This window comes from Nelumbo nucifera, chromosome 1, assembly GCF_055504915.1.
Source record: "Nelumbo nucifera cultivar China Antique chromosome 1, China Antique-T2T, whole genome shotgun sequence".
In the NCBI taxonomy this organism is placed as follows: Eukaryota; Viridiplantae; Streptophyta; class Magnoliopsida; order Proteales; family Nelumbonaceae; genus Nelumbo; species Nelumbo nucifera.
In genome coordinates this window covers 72678584-72706301 of record NC_142649.1, presented here as the reverse complement: position 1 = coordinate 72706301, position 27718 = coordinate 72678584, and the positions used below count along the sequence as shown (strand labels likewise).

Here is a 27718-nt window from a genome sequence, read left to right as displayed (position 1 = left end):
CGCTTCTCTACATGACAAACATGGTGCAAAAAATCTAAATACGTAGCAGAAAAGCCATATTCAATTATCAACAAAGTTTCAAAAACATAATCACAGTCACAGGTATATGCGCAGAGGAACTTCGCCAATAGTCGGTCGTCGCAGAGGATTTTAGCATTTCTTCCTCAAAAGCTTGTAGACTAGCCAGAAAGAAAATCACAGAATATGCACGGAAACATGAAAACTGTTCAACAAGGATCATTGTGCCAATTGGAAGCAAAGAAAAGAAAGAAAGTACCTTACACACCATAAAATAAAAGCATTTCTACTCATGTTTGTTACCAATAAATGGACAACAATATAAAAGGTAGACAATAAAAAAATAAAATTGGGAAAATCTAGAGATGCTGGTGGTGATGTTACGCTATAGATTCCACCATCACTAATCCGTCAGCCTGAATCTGAAAGTTGAAAGGTTTTGCCAAGTGGGAAACTGCGCTAGTAACTCACCGTTCTAGACATCCCTCCTGCAGAAAATCATATCAAACAGCAGAAAGTTTTCCAGCAAACTGCCCCGTAATGGTGATTTGATAAAAATAGCCTGTTCATTAAGTTTATATGTGCTTTTTTAGGTGATCTAAGAACCTGTAATTTGGATAATGTCTGCAAGCAAGCACAGCTCATCAAGGAACCTTGAAGCGTGCATTAGTTGTAAAATAACATGGAAAACATAAAAGAAGACAAAATACAACTGTGAAGGGAAAACTTTTTACGCTTTTGGGGAAAGAGAATTTGCATGTTACAGGGCCCAACTTTACATGTACATGCTTATGCATGGTATGATGTCATAGCTCACAGGCTCCAGAACGAGGGAGAAAATTAGAAAAGCATACCGCAAACATGAAGAAACTCGGTATAATTTACACAGGACTAATGCCGGTATTCTAATCTAACTCCGCATCCTTTTTCTTTCACTACCCTCTCCAGCATTTCCCTGCAATCATCAATAGAAGAAAATTCATTATTTTGAAATTGGTTGACCAACAGTCACAACATCTTTAAATGTGAAGAAATAAAATTTTCCAAGAGAGGTACAAAGAAGGATAAGAAGAGGGGAAAATGACAAAAGAAAAAGAAGAAAACGAGGGGAGGGGGTACAAGCACAGAAGAATATTGCAAACTACTAAAATTGGATGTCTGATAAGGTTGTAAGCATTGTAAGGTTACAATAAGCTTTCAGATGCCATAAGACATTGTCCTGGCCACAGGCTACAAGCATTAAAAAAACTATCATTGTTGAGAAAAATATAGTAAGAACAGCAAATTAGGGTGCTCAACAAGACCAAAAAACCAAACTGAAATTGGTTTGGTGTTTTGCAAAAAACCGGTGGTTCAGTTTTTGGTTAATCTCAAAGAAAACTGGTGGTTAACCAAACCGACTGGTATAGATTATATAATAGACACTTAAAATATAGAGTATATTTATATTCATATAGAATATACATATTTATATGTTATATATTACTTATAATATGATATATATATATATATTTATATATTTTTATAATATATATTGGAAATATAAAAAAACCGAGAAATTGATGAACCAAACCGATCAATCAGTTAACCAATTGGTTTTGGTTCAGTTTCGGTTCCCGGTTTTTCAAAAAACAGGTGGTACCAGTTTGGTTTCAAAACTTAGCTCATGGCTCAGTTAACCAAACCGTGAGCACCCCTACAGCAAATAAATTATTTACTTCTGAACAAATGCTCATTTAGACTTTCTACTATACCAGAAAGATTAAATTTTGTAGCCAAAAAGCCATACATCTAATTGCAAACACAAGAAATATTATTAGGGCTCAGTTTGGAAGGAGTACAAATACAAATATGTACAATACAAATACATATAAAATAATTACAAAATGCAAGGTTTTACACTGTACATATTTGTATTTGTACCCCTTCCAAATTGATACTAAAAATCTGTCAACAAAAGCAAATAACCCATATCATAAAAGCAAAGAGAAAGGGACAAAAGAAACAGGTGCGGGAGAGGAGGCGAGTTTGAAGTATAACCCTACATCTAGCCCAAAATCTTCAGAGGGAACTAATGTGGATTCAGATCTGCACTTTGCATGCACAATTGGGCCTAGCTGGGATCTGTCCATGTCTGCTGTTGGGTCATCAGGTGCATTCAAGTAGACAGCCCCTTTATACATCCATTCTTCCGTTTCATCACTATAAAAATCATCAAAACGCTCCCCACACAGTGCACATGTGCTCTGATTCTCATCAGCAGGAACAGCCGTAGCACTGTCATCCTTCTCTACAATGGCTTCAGTGGGCAAAAACCCAGGAACCGCATCAGTTCCCAATGCCTCTGCACCACTGAGCCACACACTGGTAGTTATGAACCACTTGCGAGAGGGCTTCTGCTTGCGGTTCTTAGATATCCGATTCTTGGTCACATGCCAATCCATGTGAGTACTGTGTTCCTCTTGGCACTTGAAACGTAATCCACATGTTGTACATTGCCTTGGAAGATCATCATAGAGAGCCTTTATTGCAGACTCATGCCGCACCTTAAGAAGATCTGGATTGAACTCAACTCCTACAGAGTCCTGAAAGAATGGATTTGCTTGCTTGAGATACCCTAGTTTAATACATGACCAAAAACTACATCCAATAAAGATAACTAAAACACAAGGGTCATTAGTTAATTAAGGTACCTGGACTGGAGCTAGTGCTGTCAATGAGATCAAACCCTGAGCCACGAGAGAACCAATCAGACCTGAAAATGCACTCCCAGTAGATGGATGAGATGCGATGGGACCCACATTTTGAGTTATGGGTCCCATTTGCAATGAGGCGGGTGGGGGTCCTGGAGGTAGAGGAGGCAAGGCCTGGCCCTGCAAATGGAAGCGAGTATTTGAAATACCATGACTAGTTACAGATGATGGTGGTATCCCAGGTATTGAATTAGACAAAATTGAACTAACAACAGGTCCATGACCTTGTCGCATATGTCCATTACTCAAGAATTGTTCCATCATGTGAGATGAAATCCGAGAAGTGGCAGGTGGAACCAAATTTTCTTGAGCATTCTGAGACAGAAGTAGTTGTTGCTGTAAAAGAGAGGCATGACCCTGGTATTGCTGATTCAAAGAAATCAACCCAGCCTGTTGATTAGCAAACTGCAGCACATTTCTTTCAATACCATCCAAGTGCTGCACAGGCAAAGTCAAGGGCTTCTTGGGGATTTGACCCTTGACTGGGTTATTAACATCCATTATATCAAACTGACTCTTAATCTGGTTCTGTTGAGGAATAACTGGGAGCAAACAGGGTTGATGAGATTTAGACACATTTACAAGAGGCCAGATAGGTGGAGCCAAGGAAGGTCTTTGTTCCACATGCTTCAGCAATGTAGAAGCTGGCATCACAGCAGATGGAACCTCCACATTCAAAGAAGTGGCTCCTGAAGATCCTATTCTTGAGAATCTTGGCGGTTGTACATCAGCATCTGGAAACTTATCAATCTGAGAAGGCACATTCTGGCTGGCTGGTGCAACTATTCGACTTGCTGGAAATGTCATCTGGACAGCTGTTCCTCTAGCTTTGGGATCAAGATGTTCTTGTAAAGGTTGAGGGAAGCGATGAAGAAAATTCCGAGGTTCATGAGGATAATGAGAACACTGAACCTGAGTTGATTCATTTCGAATTCCTGGACCACTGAGAGGCTTCTTACCCATAGAAAAATGGCCAGACTGCAAGAAATACACGACATTTTAAATTGTAAGGTAACAAATGGAGCTCATTTTCTTGGGCACATAAGAAATGATAAAGGACATTTCCATGTCTCAATTACTAAACCCAAAGAATATTACATGTTTATAATCGGTCACTCAATTGTCAAAAGAGAACTAATGCCAGCTTTGGATCCGAAGAAAACCCCAGATACTTATTAAATACCAACCAAAAAGGGAAAGCCTTAAAATTAAAAGAACCTTGCTATTATGAGATGGGGCGCAAACCAAAATATTTGTGCAGAGCTCTAACTGTGGGCGTATGGAACAGCATGATACACTTCAATTGCAACAAGAAAAAAAAATTATGGAAAACTCGTGATTACACGTAAGAGAACTAAAGTTTTGTAGTCCTACTACATCAAATTTTGATATCAACACAATCAGATGATTGGTTGCTCTTGGGTAAACAATTTTGCAAATGCAAATGCTCTTTGCAACATTGCCAAAGAAATAAAGTAAACATGGATAGTTGCAACAGAATAATGATTGGACTTTGACCACGAGTAATACAAGCTACTAACCAGTTTTGAGTTCTTGTCATTCAGTAAAAATGTTTACTAACGAAAAGAGAAATACATAGTCAAAAAATTGAAGAGCATACATAAAATTTTTATATCGACACAATCAGATGGGTAAACAATTTTGTATGTGCATATGCTACTTTTTATATCATTGCAAAAGTAAGAAGTAAAGTAAAGATGGACAGTTGCAACGAAACAATGATTGGATTTTGACCATACTAATACAAGACACCAAGCAGTTCTGGGTTCTTGTCATTCAGTAAAAATGTTTACTAACAAAAAGAAGTGGAAGGTCAAAAAGTTGAAGAGGCATACACCCAAGATCGAAACCACATCTCCAGCAAAAGCGGCAGAATCATCCGGCACAGAGAAGTGAACCTGGTCAGGCCAATTGCCCTTCTTGAAATCAGGTTCCAAAATTGCAGCACTTGGTCTTCCCAAACCATTTCTTCTGCTTATGCTACTAAAAGGGGAATTCTGTGGCCTGATATCATTGCCCCGATTACGATCCGCTAAAGTTGGGCTCATATCTTCCCAGATATACTCTTCTTCTTCAGTATTCTGCCATCTTGTTGCAGCCTCCTTGCTTTTTATGCCATTTACATCAAGCTGTTTGATTATTGAATGTTTCTCATTGAGTACGTTTTTCCCTAGGAAATTTCCACAAGCATCAATGTTGGAGAAGATATTGTACATACTAGAAGTTTCCACTTTCTGATCCTTTTTGCTGGGCCAGTGTTTTAACCACTGGTAACTTCTCTCACCATCATTATCAGTCATTCTCCTAGGTCCATATATGGACCCAGAATGAGATGGTGAGACCCTATCAACAACTTTTCTAGGAGAATTATCTACAGAAAACCCATCATTAGATGGTGACAAAGACCTAGCAGGCCCAATTGTTGGAGAAGAGGGTCTTGTGAGTCTAATTTTTGTAGGGAGCAACCTTTCGGCACTTCCAACTGAAGAATGGGTTGAAGCTCCTTGTGAATCTAACCTCTGCACTACAACTCGTGGAGAAATAACCTCACCATGATCAGAATCATGTTCACCATATTCAATTGTAGGTTTTTGCCCATAGATCTGTAGACTGGAAGAAATCCCTCTTCCTCGTTGAACCTCCTACATAGATGACAACAAATCCTGTGTTTAGATGTTATTAGTATTTAAATAAATAACCAATTTATCTATGTGATGGAAAGGTACTCCGACTAGAGTAATCATAGAACTTATTGAGAAAACAAATAAAGTATGAACACCCACAAAGGAAAAACAAAAGGGAGCAAAGAAAGATATATCCAGGAAACATGTCTAGTGAGAAAACACGGATAAGGTCAAGAAGTACAGAAATTGGTAAATAATATTAGGATAGAACTAGTAAGGAAATGCTTGAAATTGCACAATCAGGTTCTGGAGAAGATCCATAGTCCAGACCATCCTGTTGTGCTTGCTGAAGCAATTTTATCCATTCTTTCTCCTCCAAAGGCTGTCACATGCATGGTGCAAAGTATCGATACACCTTTGTCTATGGGCAGAGGTGTATCGGTACTTTAAATCATACGCCTTTTTATTTTTTTAGTTTTTTTTTCAAATTTCAGTTTTAAACATATTTTTATATATTATTTTATAAAAAAAAGGGTTCCTGAAAACACCTGTCAACAGGTATCGGGGACCCAAAGCTATGATACAATACGCCCCGTATCGATACTTTGAACCTTGGTCACATGTGCAGTACATTCATGCATCTGCAAACACAGATGGTTTCCATTCAGTGGAAAAATGCCTTAGTTGCATGACATTTCCCAAAGTGCCAATAGTTAGAAGATATTGCATGTCACTTCCGATGAAGAAAATAATTCAAAGAAAATATATGGCCCCTAAACCCCAGATTATTGTCAACTAAGAGACACAGACACTACCCATGCACGTGAAACATGCACAGGGCAAGACCAAAGTATTAATTCGAAGTTTCAGCACTAATTTAGGTCTAGGTTGTATCAAAATGTAATGGTAATGTTTGCAACCATTGGAGTACTGAATGCATGGATAATAAACAGTGAAAAGGTTAGTTCAGAGCACAGTACGCAACAAAATTAGTTCATATATTTCTTCAAAAAAAAGTTAATATTTAAAATATCCAAAATTGTGAAGTTGATGAAATCCAAAATATCACAAAAGTTATGACCTAATGGGACAAACCATTTGCCTAGGGCTACATGCATGGCACCCAACAATTAAGTTGCCTAACAGAACGATCTGGAAGTTAGGCAATGCTAAAACAAAAGGATTTCTGAATTCTTTTATGCACAATAGGAATATACACCAGATGTAGTTTGTTGTGCTATGAGGATCATTCAGCTACCAAGTTACCTAGAGAAAGCAACCCATATCAGACCTGATAGGTCCAAGCACCTTCCATACAATGAAAAGTCTTGGATAAAACTAAAATTGGAATGGTCTCTTAAGCATAACAACCTTGAGATGGAAGGGGATCCTCAAATGGTAATAGAATGTCCAAGACAGCCTTGGCAACATCAACACATTAGAAGTGATCTCTGGCTAGAAAGCTAAATGAAATATCTAGATGGGCACAAAAAATCGGCAAATGACTTAGCAGACACAATGCCACATTGTACAGCAAAATAGGTCTATATCCAGTCCCCCCTCCCCCACAAACACACACATCAAGAACCCAGAGAGCTGGGACAACATTGGGTAATTGACTTTTAATTTGTGGGGAGAGGAGAGGGGAGATGGTGCTCAGTATCAGGGGATGTTAGTAAACATTTTTGTTCGTAATTTATCATCATTATAAATTCTCTCCCCACATTAATAAATCCCAATCTGATGTTGCTGATTATAAAAATAGAAAAATAAAAAATAAATGAAAAACTAGCACCTTGAATGTAATAGCTCAACTAGGGTCAACTGAAATCAATACCAAGCACACAAAACAAAGCATCTCCCTCAATCTCGGTTCAGCATCAAATGTAGCAACAACTTCTCCCACCCCAAGAACTTCAGCACCAACGTGTAGTTCCCAAAAGATGACCACATACATATCACAAGATTACAACCCCTATCCAGCTCATTTCCAACTAAAACCCATGCCAATACAAGCTGGACTTCTTTCCAGCACTAATCAGCTCTTTTTTTTTATCAATTTCATTAAAAAAAGGTACAAAAGGGAGAGGTAAGCTCTCTTTACTCTCCCCAAAAAAAACTGTAAACAAGCCAGATAAATTACAACTGAGCCCAAAACAATGCCACCCTATTCACCCTTTGTTTGGCTAACCCATCAGCAAAGGAATTGGCACTTCTTTTGCCCCAGAACATTTTAACTTCAATGCCCTGAGTCAGCCACTTGAAATTTCTTCTTTTCATTACTGTAAGCCCACAGTCCATCTGCTTCTCCTTCAACCAACCCACCACCAGTTTGGAATCCCCTTCTATTATCAGTTTGCTAATGTTCAGCTCCTTGGCTCTTTGTACACCTTCCAAGGCTGCTAGAATCTCAGCCCTAAGGGAGTCACCTACTCCAATTGATCCTGAGAAAAAAGCAACTAAATTCCCTTTCTCATTCCTTATCACGCCCCCAATGCCCAAGGGCCTGGATTTCCAGCACTGCTTCCCTCAGGCACCGTTTGGTTTGTGGGATGGGGATGAGAAAAAGGGAATATTCCAAAAATATTCCTTTTTCTCTCATTTGTTTTGAGGGAAATAGAGGGATGGGATGAGAAAAATGTGGGATGTCAGATCCCAAAATCGTGGATTTGGGGTCACACCAAAACCGTGCAACCCCGGTGGAAAAACTTGAGAAACCACTGTTACCATCAAAAGAACCACTGTTACTGGCCTTCTTCTATACCAGATGCTGGCAAGGAACCAGTGCAAGGGGCAGTGGCGATCTCCCTCCATCTTCCTCTTCTCCCTCCATCTTATTCTTCTTCTTCTCGTCTTCCTCCCTTTCTCTGATCGCCGCTGCAACTCTCGGCAGCAACTATCTGCTTTCTCAGCACTCCTATTCTTCCCATCTTCACCAGATCTGCTTTCTTAACTCTCGCCACTGCAACTCATGGAGATCTGCTTTCTCAACTCTCGCCATTACAACTCATGGAGCTCTGTTCTTCAACTCTCGGCAACTCTTGCTGCTGCAACTCATGGAGATCTGCTTTCTCAGCTCCGGTGAAGAACCCGTTACAGTGTTTTTCCTATTATTTTCCCATATATAAAACCAAACAATGGAAAGGTAAATTTTTACACTTTCCCATCCCATCCCACTCAAATATTCCCACAAACCAAATGGAGCCTTAAAGTTCAGCTCAAGAAAACCACTGGGAGGAGGGGTCCAAGACAGGACCTAGGCCTCCCTAACCAGGGCTGAGAATGGTAACTGCTCTCCCACTTCTTCACAGATCATCCATTGAGAAATCTCGAAAGAGTTCCAAAGGCTTCAGCCAGTGTACCACTCTGGGGTAAAAATCACCTCCATGATAGCTTCTTTGCTTCTCTCCTCTAAAAAAATGCACCCAAAATCAGATCTTTGTTTTCCGGCTCAGCCATTTTTGCAGCTTGATTTATATCCTTCACCACTCCCCTCTTATAAACCTTCTTAAGGGTCATATATCTGGACAATGTGAAAATTAACAAATTAAACACAAACAAAATGGGATGGCAAAACAGGGTAAGGGATCAGCTACATGAATATTAACATTTTTTCTGGTATTACAACATACACATTAGAGGGGAATCAGGGGTGCGGATAAAGCAGAGTGCACATGAGGCCCACTAGCCATACCATAGAGAGCCTGCAGTTCCACAGTTTGATCCTACTCCACGCCAAGCATCCATCTCAATGACTGGGTCATCGGCACAGGAATATTGACAGTTAAATATGCAAAAAGGGCATTTTTGAAGTACAAAGTTTTTTCCTTATTTCTATGGATGGGAGCAAAGTAAAGTCCAAACTTCTTATGGGTGCACAATGTGGGCAGGCATTGAAACAACTTAACCTAGGGGCGAAAATTGGGCACTTGATTTAAAGAAATTCCAATGCAACCCTTTAAATGCTCAACCTAAGCCCACCCAAAATGCAACCCTTGTGCTTTAGTTGCACTTCTCACTTTCCGTGTTATTTAAGCTGGCACTTAGACATCAAGGCATTTTTCTAGGGGACACCTTTATTCGATGCCAGAATTGCTTACAAGTTTAGTGTCCTCTTATGTGAGAGAAGTTGCAAAGCAGATGTCTCATCGTATGTTGTTTTTAAGTTCTGTGCTATATCCTTTATGACATATAGGATCATATAATATACATAGCAATATATTGTTCCTTACTTCATATAATGAAGATAGCAATGTGTTGTTCCTTACTTCATATAATGAAGATAGCAATGTGTTGTTCCTTACAAGGGGGTTTAGGAATAGATAATATTGGTAAGAAGAATCTAGCGGTGGCTAACTAGATGCCTCTGCCTAAAGGATGGGCAAAGCTGAAGTTTGATTGAAGCAGCCAAGGAAGCCCAGGCCCATCGGGGATAGGAGGGGTGCTGAGAGATAAGGAGAGCAACATATTAGCATTGTTTTCAGGCCCCGTGGGAATAGGAGAATCCAATAGAGCTGAGATGTTAGCGGCGGTACAAGGTATTCAGATTGCAGAGCAATTAGGAGTTCAGCATTTGGTAGTTGAAGGGGACCTAAGATTGCTGTGGGATGGCTGACAGACCCAGCTTCAGCTATGTGGCGACACAGAAACCTGTTAAGGAAAGTCAACTGGCTCACAAAAAGCATGACTGTTACCTCTCTTCGGGTGGGAAGATCAGCAAATACCTTAGCGGATGGGTTAGCTAAGCAAGGGGCTTCAAGGGAACATTTATTTTGGGCTGCTCTGTAATTTTATTTCTGGCTATTTCTGTTTTTTAATTTGATGTAATACTTGCTAGGAGAGGTAACAACTCGTGCCTCCTCTTGGGTCTCCTGTATTGCCTCATATTTCTGGTTTAATAGATTATATTCATTCATCAAAAAAATAAAAAAATAAAAAGAATCTAGCCCTTCTAGGTAAATGGTTGTGGAGGTGGCCTCTTGAGAGGGAGAGATTGTAGTGCAAGGTGGTGGATTCATGGTAGGACAGATAATGGTTGGTATGCTAGAGTATCTCATAGGGCAACCTTGATCTCTCCTTGGAAAGCTATCATAAGTATTCTCCCTCAGCTTTTCAATCTGCTCAATTATGAAGCTTGTTCCAAAAACAAAATTTTATTTTGGAAAAATGTGTGGATTGGGAATGCTGCACTTAAGGATGTTTTTCTTCCTTGCATGCTATTTCTTTGTTTAAAAAGGAGCCAATTACTATGTTTGTTTGCTCCAAGTCTCTAGCTAACAGTATATCTTGGGATTTGGATTTTAGAAGGGGCTTGAGAGAACAAGAGTTCAATTCAATAGCCAACCTTCTAAAAATCCATGAAAAAGTTTGGGTGGACCCTTCTACTTCTGACAGGCACATTTGGTCTCCTCACCCTAATGGGTCCTTGACTTGTTCTTCCTTCCTTTCTTCTTTGTGCTCATCTCCCTCCCCCTTAGGTTTTCATTCTAAGGAAATTCGGTCTAAACCTGTTCTCCTAGAATTACTGCCTTTTCTGGGAAATTTTTTTATGGGAATATTAATATTGTGAATAATTTACAAAAGTGAAGGCCTCTTCTTTGCTTGTCTCCAAACCAATGTGTTCTCTATAAATCTGATGGGAAAAATTGCTACCCCCTACTAATCTCCTGCTCATTTGTTGTAGATATTTGGGAAAGGTTTTTCTCTCTTTTTGGGTGCAAGTGAAATTTGCTGCTAGAACTACATTGTCTGTTTGATCCTTCTACCTTTAGATGGCCCAAAAGAGGGGTAGAATTCTTTGGAGGAGTACTAGGGCAGCTCTGCTCTGATTATATGGGAAAAAAGAAATACTAGAATCTTCCTAGAAAAAGAAAGGAAGTATGGAAATAGTGATGGAATGCATAGCAGCAAGGGTAATACATTGGATGAAAATTCTAGACATCTTCTCACTTCTCATATTTCTCCTTTGATTATATTTGGAGGAATTGGATGTTAGTGGCAACTGGCAAGAAGCTCTTCAAAGAAAGAAAAGATTATTTTTTGTTGGTCACCACCTGAAGAAGGCTTTATCAGACTTAACTTTGTTGATCACCATCTGAATTACGACTTGCTACTAGAAGCTTGAAACAAACACTATCCTTTAACTTGCCCCACCGGTCTCTACTACAATAATCCTTCGTCTTCCTCTTCTTAAAGTAGACCCTATCCAAGCACCTTTCTCCCTAGAACCCGCAATCGCCAGTTCCCCTCCCTTTCTCATCCCTTTCTCACCCAACCCCTCTTCTTCTTTATTCCTCTCACCACTGCCCTCCACTTGTAGGGTTTGGACCATATACTTCTTGTATACATTTGTGTGTGTGTGTGTGTTTTAATGAATGCCTTGTTTAATATAAAAAAAAAAAAAATCACTAGTCACCAGTAGGGGGATGACATCACAATTTTTTATAGAAAATAGATTCTGATATTCAGTCTAGAGTGGACGAAAAGAGTACGTGCCATATATCAGCTTATTAGGTGGTAATAAAGTATCATCTTCAGAAAAGGTCAATGGCATCCAGGATGTCACTTTGTACTTTGTACTTGTAGACAACTAAAGCATATCAACCCATTGATAATAGATTAGGAATAAATCAAAAGCTCGAGTAATTATAAGATAATATTTGTACATGCATGCAGGATGAAATGAGAAGAGAGCCAGGAGAAGGACCACAAGAGACTTAGATTTTCCATAAATGAATTTAAAATTGATGTCTTACCTCCAAGTACTTCGGATTAACATGTATACCATGAGATGACCGAGGAGATGGAGAGTCTTCAGATGACCTCACAGCTTTCAAACCAGAAGACTGATTTTTTGCACGTGGAGAAAATTGTAGTTCAATCTCAATTGTGCGAAGAACTTTAGCAGGAAATATTGCTGACCATGTGCCAAAAAGGTGGCGCATGGCTGGACATAGGTTAGGGTGGACTTGTCTGTACGCTTCACAGAACACCTAGCAACATTGTAGAGCAGCAAGTTAGAAACACATAATGTGGGTATATGCATGTAAATTTATGTGTATATCAAAAGAGGTTTCCTAATCAGGTCAGATAAACTTGCTTGACCATCCTTTATTTTTGCTACCTGGAGGAATCCTGTGGTTGTTGGGACCATCCATTTGACAGGGTACCCTCCGGATTGGCCATTTATTTGATCCCTAGGCCAAAATCAGGCCCATACTCCACCTTGAGAATGGATAAAACGAACCAAAAGTAGTATGTGGGGGCAAGCTAGTGTAGTTGACGCAGCTACATGATAACTACGTGCTTTGAGCTGGAAAAGGAGAGTTTATGCCTAGGAAAAAACTGGATTTCACTCGGGTGAAAGATGTATAAATAAATATATACATATTTTATTTTTGTATATTATGTAAGCAACTAAGCATGCATAAGTATTATGTATTTACATATTAATTATAAACCACTGAACCATCAATTAAATCATCAGATGATTAATGACAATTTACAACTGCCTTTTTGGGAAAACTGGAGAATATTTTTTAAATAGCTTCCCTAATTCCAAGGAAAAAGCAGACACACAAGGATTACGAGTCCTAATTTTTAGCACTGCATACACTCCTACCAACCTAAAATAGCTTATAAACACTTGCATCAATATATAAAGAGGACATAATTAGTTATTTGCTCCCACAAAGATGTTCTATACCACCTAGTTGGTTGTCTAGAGTTCTGTTTGGCACCAATGTGTTTCACAATTATTCCATTCCATTTCACCAGCTTGCCACATCAGAAAAAAATGGAAACACCACTTAATTGCTTTTGGCAAGCCGTTCTTTGGGGGGGAGAGGGGGGAGAGAGAGAGAGAGAGAGAACATTGCTACAATGATTATGTCCTGGGATTTTTGAGAGGGAGGGTTTCTTGAATCACCAGTGATGTGGCACATTGAAACAGCTTTTCTAAGATGACATATCCTTGCCACAATGAAAATAATATAAAAATAAAGTTTGTAATATAACCTAAGATGTAAGATCAACCCTGACCAATAAGGCCCCATTCGCTTTCAGGTAAAATTGGAGGGGGTAAGTGGGTGGGTCCCACAGAATTGCAACAATCCTGCATTCAGTCACCACTACAATAGGGCCCATGGAAAACTTTTTTTCCGGAGAATATTGGTTAACCTCCCTCTCACCAATACTCTCCTGGAGGATGGGTAAGTTACCCAACCCACCAAAAACTCAAATTGCATGGATTCTCACGCCTTACCTGGGTAATGTTTCACACAGCCAAACGCTGTATTTGTGAGTACTCAGGCAATGTTTCCCCAGAAATCACTTGCCCAAGGAAACGTGTTACCCAGGTAATGCAAAACAAACGAGGCCTAAAGTGAAAGAGAAAGAATAAGGTAGAGAGAGTAGAGGAAAAGAGAGAAAGAGAAGAGAGGGAAAACAAAGTAGAGAAAAAAGAGAGGGAAAACAAACTCGACAAATTTCTCACATCTGCTGACCTGACATATAATGACAGATCTGACCTGCCCTGTCACCTATTCTAGTGTTAATATTAACACCTCTAATAAGGTCAAAGCACTTTAAACAGCCAATCAGCATGCATCTCCACCAAATAGGACCTTTTTGGTGTTCTTCAAAACATGGGCTGTGGAGCTCCTGAACCTTGGTGAAACGGAACACTTAAAAAATGCATTGGTTCCAAACAAGTTCTAGGTGATTGATCCATAACACCTAGGTGGTCACTAGGGGTGTCAATCGACTGGTTTTGGATTGGATCCAATCTGATCCAAACCTTATCAAATTGGATTTAGACAATCCATTATAATTATTGGATTGGATCAATCCAAAATAAATTGGTCCATATTCTTATTGGTCTGAATTGGACCTAAACCAAATTTCCAATAATCCGATCATGAAGACAAATCCTTGTCCAATTTGAAACCTATCAAAACTGAAGTCGGCATAAAATCACTTTAAAGAAAGCACTTTTACAAAAGCACTTTTATAAAAGTAATTTTATGAAAAAGTACTTTTAGAAAAGCACTTTTACAAAAGTACTTTTATGAAAGCACTTTTACAGAGTTTTATAAAAGCACTGTTACAAAAGCACTTTTATAAAAGTACTTTTACGAAAGCACTTTTATAAAAGTATTATGAAAGCACTTTTATGAAAGTACTTTTACGAAAGCACTTATAAAAGTACTTTAAAAGTACTTTTATGAAATCACTTTTACAAAAGTACTTTTACGGAAGTATTTTTATAAAAGCACTTCTACAGAACTACTTTTATAAAAGCACTTTTACGGAAGTACTTTTATAAAAGTACTTTTATGAAAGCACTTTTATGGAAGTACTTTTATAAAAGCACTTTTACAAAAGTACTTTTACAAAAGCACTTTTACGGAAGTACTTTTACAAAAGCATTTTTACAAAAGAACTTTTATGAAAGCGCTTCTACAAAAGTACTTTTACAAAACACATACAAAAGTACTTTTATAAAAGCACTTATACGGAAGTACTTTTATAAAAGTACTTTTACGAAAACACTTATATGAAAGTACTTTTATCAAAGCACTTCTACAAAAGTGCTTTTTATAATTTTCAGATTTTCTTCATTTTAATATATTTTTATAATTTTTTATATGTTCTTTTTTTATATAATTTTTTATATTTCATTCAGTTTGGATTGGATCCAATCCAGTCCATTTACATTTTAATGGATTGGATTGGATTTGCACTGTATTGGATTTGGACTGGATTGGATCCAGTCCATTTGTAAGTGGACTCATATTGGACTGGATTGGGTTGGACCAAATCCAGTCCAATTGACACCACTAGTGGTCACCTAGTTGGGGAAATCATATTGCCACATCTGTTTATTTATTTACTTTTTTTTTGGAAATGTGCCACATCTGTTTAGATTTCTTCACCAAAGGACACAATTAACAAGCCCACATATTTAGTAGACTAACTAGAGCAATGTTCTAGACAACATGGAATCATATAAGTGGAAGTAAAATTGCATCCTAAAAGGGCTCCCTACACATTCCATTCTCTAGACTCTTTCAACAAAAGCAAATCTCAGCCCAATACATGGACAACCAAAATCTTTTTCCAGACTTCTTCAGAACTAAGAGACTGAAGCTTTCATTTCTTGGATTTTACATTAGCTCCATAGAATCATAGATCTTAGGACTTACAAGAGCCAGGAAAGAGAACCCATGGCCAATTCAGTCCAACGTTTTAAAAGACAGGTGTGAGACAAGGCACTAAGATCTTCCAATGAATGAGGCATAAGCATCAGGAGATCTCACTCTTTTAAGAAAAAAATGAACTAAAATAAGATTAACTATAAAAATAATCGGGAGAATAGTTTTATATGTAGGAAAAAAGTATAGATGAATTAATCATCATATAAAAGGAGGTACTTCCGAGAGAGGAAATTAGTTGGGAGGCAGAAATCTAGGCATAAGTGGATTAAGGGTATGGGACACTAGGTTCTTTCATGACCTGGCCAATGGAAGGAGGAAGAAGAATTTTGTGACCAAACTAGAGGTAGATGAAGAGGTGATTACCAACCAAAGACGACATGGCCAGGAAATTCATGGACAATTTTAAATCAATATTTAGAAGGCCTTTGAATGAAAGAGCAGTTGTGGAAAGGATAGATCGGCTTAGGGTGGAGGACGAAAAGCAAGGTGGATAGAAAGGAATTTTGAGGAAGAAGAGATCAAGCATGCTGTCTTTCTAATGGATAAATCTAAGGCTCCAGACCTAGATAAACTTACAATGGCTTTTAATCAAGATTGTTGGGAGGTGCTAAAAGATGATTTGTGTTGTATTTCAGGAATTTGCAAAAAATTGCTTCATAAGCCCTGGAATCAATGCCATGTTCTTGGCTTTAATCCCTAAGAAGATTTATGCTAACCACCCAAAAGACTTTAGGTCTATTAGTTTGGAAGTCTTTCCTTCCATCATCAACCAAAATTAAGGGGCTTTCATTCAAGAAAAAAAAATAACATATCGGATTCTAATTGCAAATGAATGTGTAGAGGAGATGAAAAGGTCTAGGCAAAGGGGCTTTGTTTGCAATTTGGACCTTGAAAAGGCCTATGACTAGGTAGATTGGCAGTTCCTTCCGGAGGTGTTGAGGAATTATGGTTTTGGGGAGAGATTGTGTAAATGGATACCTGGGTGTGTTAATACCTGCCACTACTCTATATTGGTTAGTGGTGTGGTAAAGGATTTCTTTCCAGCTTGTAAGGGTATCAGACAAGGGGATCCACTCTCTTTTCCTCTTTACTTTAGTAGCTGATGTGTTGAGTAGAATCATTAAGGCCGATAGGGAAGAGATCACTTGGGGTTAGATAGTAGGGTTGAATTTGAATGGGAGCAGCTTGGGCAATCCAGGGCCATCTGGAATTATGGGGGTGAGGCTGAGGAATGAGCTTGGAGAGGTTGTTCTTTTCTACTCGGGTCCTTTGGGACTTGGAGACTCTGTTAGGACGGAATTACTAGCTGATGTACAAGGGGTGCAGCTTGCAAACCAAATGGATGTACAACAACTAATTATTGAAGGGGACTCCAAGGTGGTGGTGGGCTGGTTAATGAAACCTGAGGAGTCTGTTTGGTGCTATAAGAATGAAATTAAGAAGATTAAATGGCTGACAAGGAATATGTCAGTTTCTATTTAGTGGGTGGGGAGATCACCAAATGCTTTGACTGATGTGTTAACCAAGCAAGGGGCAAATAGGGAAGAATTGCGTTACAGAAATCCTAACTCTTTCAGTCTGAAAGTTGCTGAAGCTGGTTTATGGGAAGGTTTTGCTATCAGTCCGGAAGGGGGGAGAAGGTAAATATCCTACAATTCGCAGATGACACTCTTTGATTTGTTGATGCCTCTCCTGCTCAGTTGGATATTCTTCTTGGGATTTTCAGCTGGTTTGAAGTTGTCACGGAGCTGAAAGTTGGTCTGAGTAAAAGCTAGATAATTCCAATTGGTCAAGTGACAAATGTGGAGTATGCTAAATGGCCTGTTATGTGGTTTTTCTTCCTGCCATTAGGGATCCAATTATAGAAAGAATGGAGAAGAAAATCTCCTCTTGGAAGGCTAAATACCTTTCATTTGGAGGTAGAGTTACTCTTTTGGAAAGTACACTTACCAATCTTCCCACTTATTTCCTGTCCCTCTTCCCAATTCCTTCTAAAGTGGCCAAGAAGTTGGAAAGAACTTTCTTTGGAGGGGTTGGGAGGAAGATAAGAAAATTCATCGTGTTGGTTGGGATCAAATTTGCCTCCCTATGGAGGAAGATGGCTTGGGTCTTAGGAAAATCAAGGTCTTCAACTTGGCTCTCTTTAGTAAATGGCTGTGGAGATTTGCTCAAGAAAGAGGTGCTTGGTGGAGGAATCTTATTGCAGCTAAATTTGGGGTGACTAGGGGCAGTTGGAATTCTCAGGATCCCTTTCCAATTTGGGGCTGCTCCATTTGGAAAGGTGTTCTGAAAATTTTCCCCTCTTTTGTGGAAGGTCTAAGCTTCAAAGTTGGCAAAGGTGACAGAATTTGCTTTTGGAAGGACCCATGGTGCATGGAAACTCCCCTGGCTGATTCCTTCCCTCTCTTGTATCAATGTGCTGTAAACCAAGATGTCCTGATTGCTGATTGTTATTCCACCTCAGAAAATGTAGTGACCTGGGCTTCTCAGTTCAGGAAGAATTTGTTTGATTGGGAGCTGGAAGAGGTTGTGAGTTTGCTGGCAATTCTTCAAAATCAGAATATTGACATCAATTTAGATGATAAGTGGATTTGGAAGTAAAGTAAGGATGGGTGTTTTTCAGTGAAATCTTTGGCTCTTAAGCTAAGCAGTTCAGGTGATGAGAATTTTCCAAATAAGCAGATTTGGAATTCTCAATTCTGTCAGTCCTTCTAAAGTTAACTTCCTAGTTTGGACTATGGCCCTCAACAAATGTCTGTCCAAAGTGAACCTTGTGAGGAGAGGGTTACAGATTTCAGATATCTCCTGTGGGCTGTGTGGACTGCATCCAGAGCCTACTGATCATCTGTGTCTGCATTGTCCTGTAGCAGCCCAGGTATGGGCTCATTTTATTAATGCGGTGGGACTCAATTGGGTCATGCTGAGATCTATCAAAGACTTATTATGCTGTTGGAAAGTCAGTGGGTTGAAGGAAAGAGGAAAAGTGGTTTAGAAGACAATCACTGCAGCTGTTCTGTGGTCTATTTGGACTGAGAGGCACAACAGAGTGTTCTGTAACAAAAAGAACCCTGAAAAGATTGTGCAGTGTGTAGTCGGCAAACTTGCTTCCTGGATTGCTGTTAATCCAGCCTTCAATCACTTGAATGTATTTCAGTATCTGAGAACTCAATCAATCTGGTGTCTGTAATTGTTGGAGTGGTTGGTTCAGCCTTCTTTGGGCTGACTTCTGTCGTATCTTGTTTCTCTTCTTAATAAATTTACCTGACCTTTTCAAAAAAAAAAGAAAAAGGAAAAATTGTTCTGGGCTCAGTTGTGATTTCAGTACTATTTTTCCTAGTTTCTTTGCACTAGTCAGGAGAGGCTGCAGCTCATGCCTCTCCAAGGGCTCTTGTATGAGATAGTAAACCTGAATCAGTTTCTGATTTAATAAAATCCCATTATTTTTTTTTTGGAAGAGGTAAAGTAAAATTTATTCAAACACAGAAAACAAAACCAAACTGCAATTCAGACCCAATAAGGCAGTCTGAAAAGCATCTGGGATTACAGATTCCACCAGAAACAAGACTGAAACAATACTGGTAGGCTAAGATCCCTGAATTCCCCAGATATGGAAATCCAAGAGATCAGCTTACCCACAGCTCTCTGAATTACAACATCAAGACCCTTAGACCTATTACAGAAAATTCTACTATTCCTCTCAGTCCAAATGGACCACAGAACAGCAGCTGGGATTGTCTTCCACATGATCTTTCCTCTCTTATTCAGACCCTTCAACTTCCAGCTACAGAGGTGCTCCTTAACTGATCTCGGCATGACCCACTTAGCACCCAAAGCTTGAAGAAAATGCATCCAAATTTGAAAGGAGAACAGACAATGAAGACATAGATGCTCTGTAGTTTCTGCGGCAGTCGCAGAAAGAACACAATTTGGATCCAAAATTGGAATGCCTCTTCTCAACAGATTTGCTCTTGAGAGACATTTGTCAAGGGCCATCGTCCATATAAGAGATTTGGCTTGTGTAATGGTAAAATCTCGGGATAACAAGAATGAGAAGGCAGGTTTGGGTCTGAAGCAGACACTTTGTGCCAAAAAAATAAAAAAGTCGAAGGTTAGGATCATATCTAGTATAACCCTCCAAAAACCCCAGATAGTTGGCACCTTCCCAATATCAACAACATTTGGCGAAATATCCCCGATATATCCCCCATTTGCTAGGTGGCAATAGCCGCAATATGAAATCTTCCAGGAATATTTTTTTTTTCAAATATCCCCAATATTTTGCCAATATGTCAGCGATATTTCAGATTTCATTGATAGACTATATAATTAAAATTTAAAATTTTAGAAAATTTTAAAATTTTAGAATATTATTAATTTTTTTCAATATTTCATTAAAATCATCATGATCTTCTAAAATATTTTCCGAAAGTTGGCTTACTACTTTGATATGATTGCACTAAGTCACTATAATTCAAAAGAGAGAAAAATTAGCATAACTACAAAAGAATATTCTCAATCTAATCAAAACATATAGTAGCAATAAAGACAAAAGTTGAAATGGCAAGCAATGGCATATATAAAGAAGAGAAAATGGCTAAAGACCAAAAGGGAGAAAAAGAAAAACATATATATAACAATCACTTAATTTTTTCCGATTTGATTTATGCAGTTCTTTGTTAATAGTCTTTTGAGCCTTAAATGTGCGGTTATATTTATTCTAATGATCTGTTTATTAACTAATTTAATGTTTCTAGAAAACTTTCTCAAGTTTATAAGCAAAAGTTATAGCATTAGGAGCTTAAAAAACTACATTTCTACAAAAGCACATGGACACAGAAAATTTATAACTAGCTTTTAACTCAGTCTACTAATGATAATCCTATTACAGTTGATATTTGAAGCACTTTTCTTGACATAAGGCATCTCATTGTCTGAGCATATCCCTTAGACTTTAGGCACGAGCCTCAAGATCAATCCTCAGGGCCTTTTCCTCAACTATTGCCTCCAATAACTTCCAAAGGTCTAGAGGTACCCTATCTAATGGATGGACTGCAGTAGTAGCCACATTCTCTCTCCAAATGGAAATAATAAGCAGGCTATCTAAAGAAGAATTGGCAATCAATTTAGAGATGTATGCATACATCTAGATATAAACACACTTACACACAGATACATAGAGCAATTAAGACAATTGCATGCATCTTGAATTGTTATCCACTCACCTCAGGGAGACGGGAAGAAAAATACATCACATATTCACGGCCAATGTTCTTCACAATACTATCCAGAAGATATAAAGATGGTAGCTTTTGTTCAACTGGGACCTGCAAAAAGCAAGTACCATGAATTGTCCACACATAACAGTAAACAATCCCAGTGACTCTTCTAGAAGTAACTTGCAGGATGAAGATGGTAAAATGAAACTTCAGAAAATGAAGGCAACTGTAACATTAGGTTCTCATATGATATTTAGAATTCAAGGACACTAAACAAGCAGTAAAGAGAGAATGTAGCACAAGTCTATAAAGAGAAAAGTAATCTATCCCTATACAATCAGATTGTGAACCCAGCATGGATCCTACCTCTCATGTATTTCGTTTAGGTTACAACCCACATACATAAATTAACCAGGTATGGATCTACCTTAAACAATCTGGCTAGAACCCCAACCCATTTACCAACGGATACGGATATGGCTGGATCAACCCCAGAATTGACAGGTTTCATGCCCTACCCCTACCTTACCATGTTGGCCGCTAAGAAGCAAGAAACAAAAAGCCTTTTAAGATAAGCTTTTCAGCACATGTTTACTGCAAAGGTGAACCAGCATTATCGATGTGGTGAAGCGATGACTAGACATTTTGGCTTCTCTTTCCAATGAACTGACTAGTTATTGCTATCAAAAAATAATTAACATAGACTACAATTATGGAAGAAAAGAATGATATTGAATATTAGGTTTACAGTCTTTGCAAAGAAGAAGTTAGGCTAGATAAGCTAGTATAGGGAACCACAACCTTTGTTTTCCAAAGAAAGGTCGCAACCTTGACTATTCAATGTGCCCTTTATTTGTGGCAACTCTTCTCTGCAAAAAAAAAAAAAAAAGCCTTGATTGGAAGAAAACTTAAAAGAACTCCTTCACTGCCTTCTTTTGTTTTATGCCTTTTTTTATTTTATATATCACCATCCAATCATGTTCCACCACAAATATTTAAAACATCATCAATATAATAAAATATAAGCATATTCTCTATTATTTTAATTAACAGTAGATACACATAAACAAATAAAACTTCAATTTAACAACTTGACCCAGTCGATGCTTAGTCATCCTAGGCAGGGCTGTCAACAGTCCAAAAGTCTAACACCTGATCCCGACTGACATTCGATCCATTTAAGATCTGAGTCCAATTAAATTTTGTATTATACGTATTATATAATGATGTGTATACACATGCATAGATAAAATATATAATTATATAAAGCTTGTAATTAATAAATTCAGTATTTTATAAGGCTATTACCAAATGTTGGTCCTAGCCATTTGGAGTCTTGGGAGGGGGTAGACTGGATATGGTTCCAACCTTTGGCTTTTTTTTTTTTTTTGCACAAAGTGGCCGCTCTCAGACTTGAACCCACATTCTCAAACTTGCGGCCCAAGATTTTACCATTATACCAAGTATGGATCCCTAAATATAAAAAATTCAGCATCTTATATATTTATAAAAACTTAGATGTAAATGTTAAATTGTTAACAGTGATTAACCTAACCTTTTACTTATCAAAAAAAAGTGATTAACCATTTAAATTTTTTAATTATTCTTTTATTCCAGAAACAATAAAGTGAACTTGGATCAAATCCAAATCCAATTTGAAATCTGATAGGATCCAAATCTGATCCGAGACCCTTAGACTTAAATCTGATTGGATTGCAAATTGAATTCAGATTTAGGTTTTAAATAATCAGATCTTATTTGGATGTGGTTGAATACAACCCTGATGCAACCCAATTAAAGCCCTAGTCATATAAGACAGCATCATGAGTATGGACCGGCTAGTTAGTGATGCAGTCCATCTGGCCCTCACCTGCCTAGTCAAAATTTTGACAGCACTGAGCTGCACAAGCTGTAGAATTGCTATATAATGAGAATAAATCATGATAGTGGGTTAAGAAGGCATACGATTTGGTGGATTAGGAGTTCCTTTTGGAAATCCTAATGCATAGGGGCTACAGAGAGAGGTGGTGTAGATGGGTGAAAGGATGTATCTCATCCAGCCACTACTCTATTCTGGTAAATGGCATAGCTAGAGATTTTTTTCCCGGCAAAAAGATGCTTAAGGCAAGGAGACCCTTTATCCCCCTTTCTTTTCACGTTGATTGCTGATGTATTGAGTGTTATGATTGCTAAGGTTGATGCTAGGAACTTGCTAAAAGGATGGAAAGTGGGGAGGGACTAGGGAGGGGGTGGTGATTACTCACTTGCAGTTCACGGATGATTTAATTCTCTTTTGTGAGGGGGAAAGGGAGGAAATGGAGCATCTTAAAGCTTTAGTAAACCGGTTTGCAAGAGTGTCTAATCTAAAGGTGAATCGGGGTAAGAGTTTTTTCTTTTTTTTTTTGTTAAATAATTGGTGTAAGAGTTGTGTGGCAAGAATAATTAGGACAGAGAAAATCACTTTTTTAACTGGTGTAGGGTTGTGAGGTGAGTGTCTGTCCAATGAACTACTTGGGCATAACGCTTGGGGGGAATCCTTGTTTGGAGAGTTTTTGGCAACCCAGTTATAGAGAAGTTTGAGAAGAGGTTAGCAGGTTGGAAAAGGAATCACATTTCTCTTGGGGGGAGAATCACTTTAATTAAGCCCACTTTAGCAAATTTATCGGTGTACTTCCTCTCAACCTTTAGTATTCCAATGGGCGTGGCCAGGAAGTTAGAGAAAATTATGAAGGATTTCTTATGGGAGCCAAGTTGATACTAAGAAGGATCATTTGGTAAAGTGAGAGGTAGTGACCAGAAGCAAGGAACAGGGGGATTTAGGCATTGGCAATATCAAGAAGAAAAATGTAGCATTGTTGGGAAAGTGGGTGTGGAGATGGCCCTGTGAGCAGGATAGATTGTGCATAGAGTGATAGCAAGTTTTCATGGCAGGGCATCTAATGGTTTGGAGGCAGGACTCGACCCTAGGGATTTTCGCTTATCACCATGGAAGGCCATTTCCAAAGTCATCCCTACTCTGCAACCGTTTCTCAGGTATGATGCTTGTTCCAAAAATAAAGTGTTGTTCTGGGAAGATGTTTGGTTGGGGGATAGCCCTCTAATGGACAAATTCCCTTCCTTGTACTCCCTTTTTTTGAACAAGGGGAAAGTGATCGTGTTTGTTAATCGTAATGGAGATTCTTGGGACATGGGTTTGAGGAGAGGCCTTACGGAAGCTGAAATGGGGGCAATGGATGAATTTATTTCCCTTTTGAGCACTATTTTTCTAGATGCTTCTTGTGAAGATAGTAGAATTTGGTCAGCCTATTCCTTTGGTCTGTATTCGTGTTCCTCTTGTTTCAGTGCCCTCCTCCACTCTTCATCTGCAGCTGTGTCTTTCCCAGCTAAATAAGTGTGGTGTAGTCCAATACCTCCAAAAGTGAGGGCTTTTTGCTGGGAAGTGGCTCTGTCAAAGATCAATACATGTGATGTACTACAAAAAAGAAGGCCAAATCAATGTCTTTCCCCTCACATCTGCTCCCTTTTCTATGGTTGTGGTGAAATTTCTGAGCACCTGTTAATTTCTCGCACTTTTGTCTCTTTTATTAGGGAGTGGTTTTCTTCTCTCTTTGCCCCCCCCCCCACCACAATGTAGCAGGTCTTTATAAAGCAAGTTTCTTTAGACAGCCCAAAAATAAGGGGAAGGATGTTGAGGAGAGACACAAGAGCCACAATCTTATGGACAGTTTGGGAGGAAAGAAACAATAGAGTCTTTTAAGGGAAAAGGAAATCGAGGGAGGACTTGATTGATTGCATCACTATCAAGATAGTACATTGGGTAAAATCAGATGAGTTGTTTAAGGAAATCACAGTGGATGATATAATCAGAGGCTGCAATTTAGTAGCAAACTCTTCAAGATCTAGCCCAACAATTCAAGAGAGTTGGGCAGCCTCTACACACAAAAAGTAAAGCTCAATTTTGATGGAAGCTCCCTTGGTAACCCGGGGCCCTCAGGTGTAAGAGGAGTCTTTAGAGATGGGGAAGGCAAAATCTTGGCTCTTTTTTCGGTGCCTATAGGAGTGGGTGATTCGTTAAGAGCTGAGGTGTTAGCACTGTTGCAGGTCTGAGATTGGCTAAACAGATGGGACTACACCAGATTGAAGTGGAAGGGAATTCAAAATTAGTAATAGACTGGATGAAATCTGGAAATTTGGGAATCTGGAAACACAGACAAGCTATGAGAGAAGTCTGGTGCCTTGCACGGGAAATTGAAGCAAACTTCCAATGGGTTAGAAGAACAGCAAATGGCCTGGCTGATGCTCTAGCCAAACAAGGATCAAACAGGAGTGAACTTTTCTGGGCTGTTTCGTAACAGTGGTTATGAATTTGGGTTCAGCATTTCAGCTTGGAATGCTGGAGTTGTAATATCTTGTTTTAATATCTTAATGAAAGTTACCATTTCCTATCAAAAAAAAATAGTGGGTTAAGAAGATATGCTTCAAAGGAACTTCACCAATGTCATCTCATTTGTTGAGCCAACCTTTTGGAAGATATCCTATACCCACATGCATTTGTGCAGTTGAAGCATTTTATTCACAAGGATCTCTATGTCCGTTGGCAGGCTGTCAGATGAGCTTAAAAAAATGGGGCAAACAGTATTCACTTGCATTAATGGATTAATCTAACAGTGCACTAATTCTGCTTCATTTTTCTTTGTTGATAAATCTATTAATTGCCTATAAACAAAATTGTGATCTCGGATATCCACATTTCTTAATGCAAAAATAAGTTTCTTATGCATCTCTGAATGCTTAAAATACTTGTTAAGAAAGATGATGATCCCAAACACCAAAAAGGCATAATCCCTTGTTTAGTCCCCCTCCACACCTGGTCCATTTTTTTCGGATGAGCAAGAAACCAAGAACTACTCTACTTATAGAACTTAGAAACCCAACTTTCCCTGTACTCTTACAAACCAATAAAAAGAGGTGTAATAGAAAAATCAATGATTAACTAAACGAAACTTTCCGCACATTAATCTGCAGAGAGCAAACACGAGGCAATCGTAGCTACTCCTATCCTTCCAAATCACTAACGCACTACGTACCTCAATAATATGGGCGCAAATTGCTCCAGCAATCCCCTCGCCATGCTCCCTCTGCTCCCCGGCGATAATCGTAAGCTCCGTAATAATAGGCTTCGAATTGAAAGTGAGCTCCGATAGGACAACTTCATAAAGCCGAACAGTCTCTTCGGTGCTCGGCGCCCGAACGTCATTATCCTCCGAGACCCTCATCTCCTCTTCTCTCTCTTTCAACAGAGACCTAAATCGCTCGAGAATTGGGGGTGGAGGCTTTTGAACGAGATCATTGGGCACGGCCTTGCAGTTGTTGTTGCTGCTGCTGCCACTGTTGCTAGCGCCACGTTCCGATAAAAACCCCAAATTCCTAGGGTTTTCTCTGGAAGAGAAGAACCTCTCCTCCTCCATAGCCGTAATTGTTTTGGCGTATCAGTTCTTAGAGTTTTCTGTCTTTATAAAAGTGTAGAAAATGACTAGGCCTGGACGACACAGTCGCCAATTCGCCATTAAAGAGGTGAGAGAAAACTACTTTGGATTTTGCTGCTACCGTGCTATTTTGCCTAAAAATCGGTTTCTTCTGAGTTCTGAGAATGGGTGGTTCCCATGAAAATTTTTTTATTTGTCGCGGTGGCGCCTTACTTTTAAAGGGTAAATTACATATAGGTGCCTTTTACTTTAGTGGAGCACCCGTTAACCAACGTTATAATGGATGATAAAATTACCAAACTGCCCATTCGCAATTTGAATGTGAGAGAGATTAAAGACATTTGGAACCAATGTTGTTTCCTTAAATGTGTTTTTTGAGAAAAAAAAATGTGTTTGCAATGATTGTTGGTTTCTCAGAAAACACCTTTGTTTTGTTTCGGACCGGACCGTTGCTGGTTGCTACCACACGAGTATGTTTCTCAATGCCACATCAGCATAGTATTGTTGGCAACAGTAGAAATGACAAAATACCAAAAGGGATGTTTTTTCAAACCTTACATTTTTTTTATTTTTAAGGCATGGTACGAGAAAACATTTTTCAATAAAAACGTATAACCAAACATGCCTAAAAAACGAATTTTAGACGTGGTGCTGATGTAACACCATTTTTCAAGAAAACAACATAGGTTAGAAACACTAGGTAAAAATTCTAAATGACCAAAATGGCCGTACTTTAGTGGGGTATGTTCTTCGTCTACTCTACTTAAGATTATGTGTTTGTGTTTGTGTTGGTAAAGAAGATTCAACATAAGGTCATCACTAGCAAAATAAAATCATCATTAGGAAAGCCCTAATCCTTCATAACTGAACCCTAATGAAGATTTTCTTTGTTTTCTCTTTGTTTTTCACTTAGGTTGTGTTTGGAAACGATGCAAATAGAGTATGAATGCAAATACAAAGTTGGGTTAGTTTTGTATTGTCAAACTAATCTTCTTATCATATGCAAATAAGAATTCCAATAAAGTATATGCCTTTTTTATCAAAAGCCTGGTTGAATGCAAATTTATTTCTTTTTTATTGATGTACTTTTATATCTCATTATTGGTGTAAACATGTATTGAAAAATGTGTTTTTTGTCATTTATTAATGCATAAATGTATTGTTACCAAAGCACAAGCAAAACTGAAACAAAGCGTAAATTTACCCTAAACCAAGATTTATACTCCATTTACATCGCTTCCAAACTCAGCCTTAAGGAGAATATGAAACAAATAATGTTGTCACCAATGAAGAACAACCAATAGTGTCATTGCCTACGAAGAAAGAAAGGCAACACTAGAGTGGGGGTAGATAGATCCATAGCTGCTAAGTCTCTTGTTTGAC

The 27718-nt window shown here is 38.6% G+C and overlaps 1 protein-coding gene across 6 annotated transcripts; it reads right to left on the bottom strand.

The window, feature by feature from the left end:
- Window positions 1-180: 180 nt before the first annotated feature.
- On the bottom strand, window positions 181-26517 carry LOC104604863 (polyadenylation and cleavage factor homolog 4-like). 6 transcript variants are annotated; one of them, XR_736478.2, is made up of 8 exons: window positions 25937-26516; window positions 20856-20957; window positions 12172-12408; window positions 4628-5434; window positions 2712-3749; window positions 2064-2603; window positions 873-973; window positions 181-506 (listed from the first exon to the last, which is right to left on the bottom strand). XR_736478.2 is itself a non-coding variant. In XM_088903603.1 (8 exons), the coding sequence occupies exons 4-8, from the start codon at window positions 12567-12569 to the stop codon at window positions 1992-1994; spliced, it is 2724 nt and encodes a 907-aa protein (XP_088759729.1). In that variant the 5' UTR covers window positions 12570-12749; window positions 20856-20957; window positions 21651-21718; window positions 25937-26067; the 3' UTR covers window positions 938-1991. The 6 variants fall into 6 exon arrangements, 5 of the variants coding, with proteins under 5 accessions (XP_010267732.1, XP_088759729.1, XP_088759726.1 ...); XM_088903603.1 differs by lacking the exon at window positions 181-506 and adding exons at window positions 12540-12749; window positions 21651-21718 and having other exon boundaries at window positions 938-2603; window positions 25937-26067; XM_010269430.2 differs by lacking the exon at window positions 181-506 and having other exon boundaries at window positions 663-973.
- Window positions 26518-27718: the final 1201 nt, after the last annotated feature.

Excerpts from the sequence above, each read along its gene's own strand:
- LOC104604863 (XM_010269429.2), bottom strand. The coding sequence starts at position 26,317 with ATGGAGGAGGAGAGGTTCTTCTCTTCCAGAGAAAACCCTAGGAATTTG. Across the intron at positions 12,409-20,855 it reads TTTCTTCCCGTCTCCCTGAG|GTGTTCTGTGAAGCGTACAG; the intron begins GTGAGTGGATAA and ends CAATGTTGCTAG. Across the intron at positions 5,435-12,171 it reads TTAATCCGAAGTACTTGGAG|GAGGTTCAACGAGGAAGAGG; the intron begins GTAAGACATCAA and ends TCATCTATGTAG.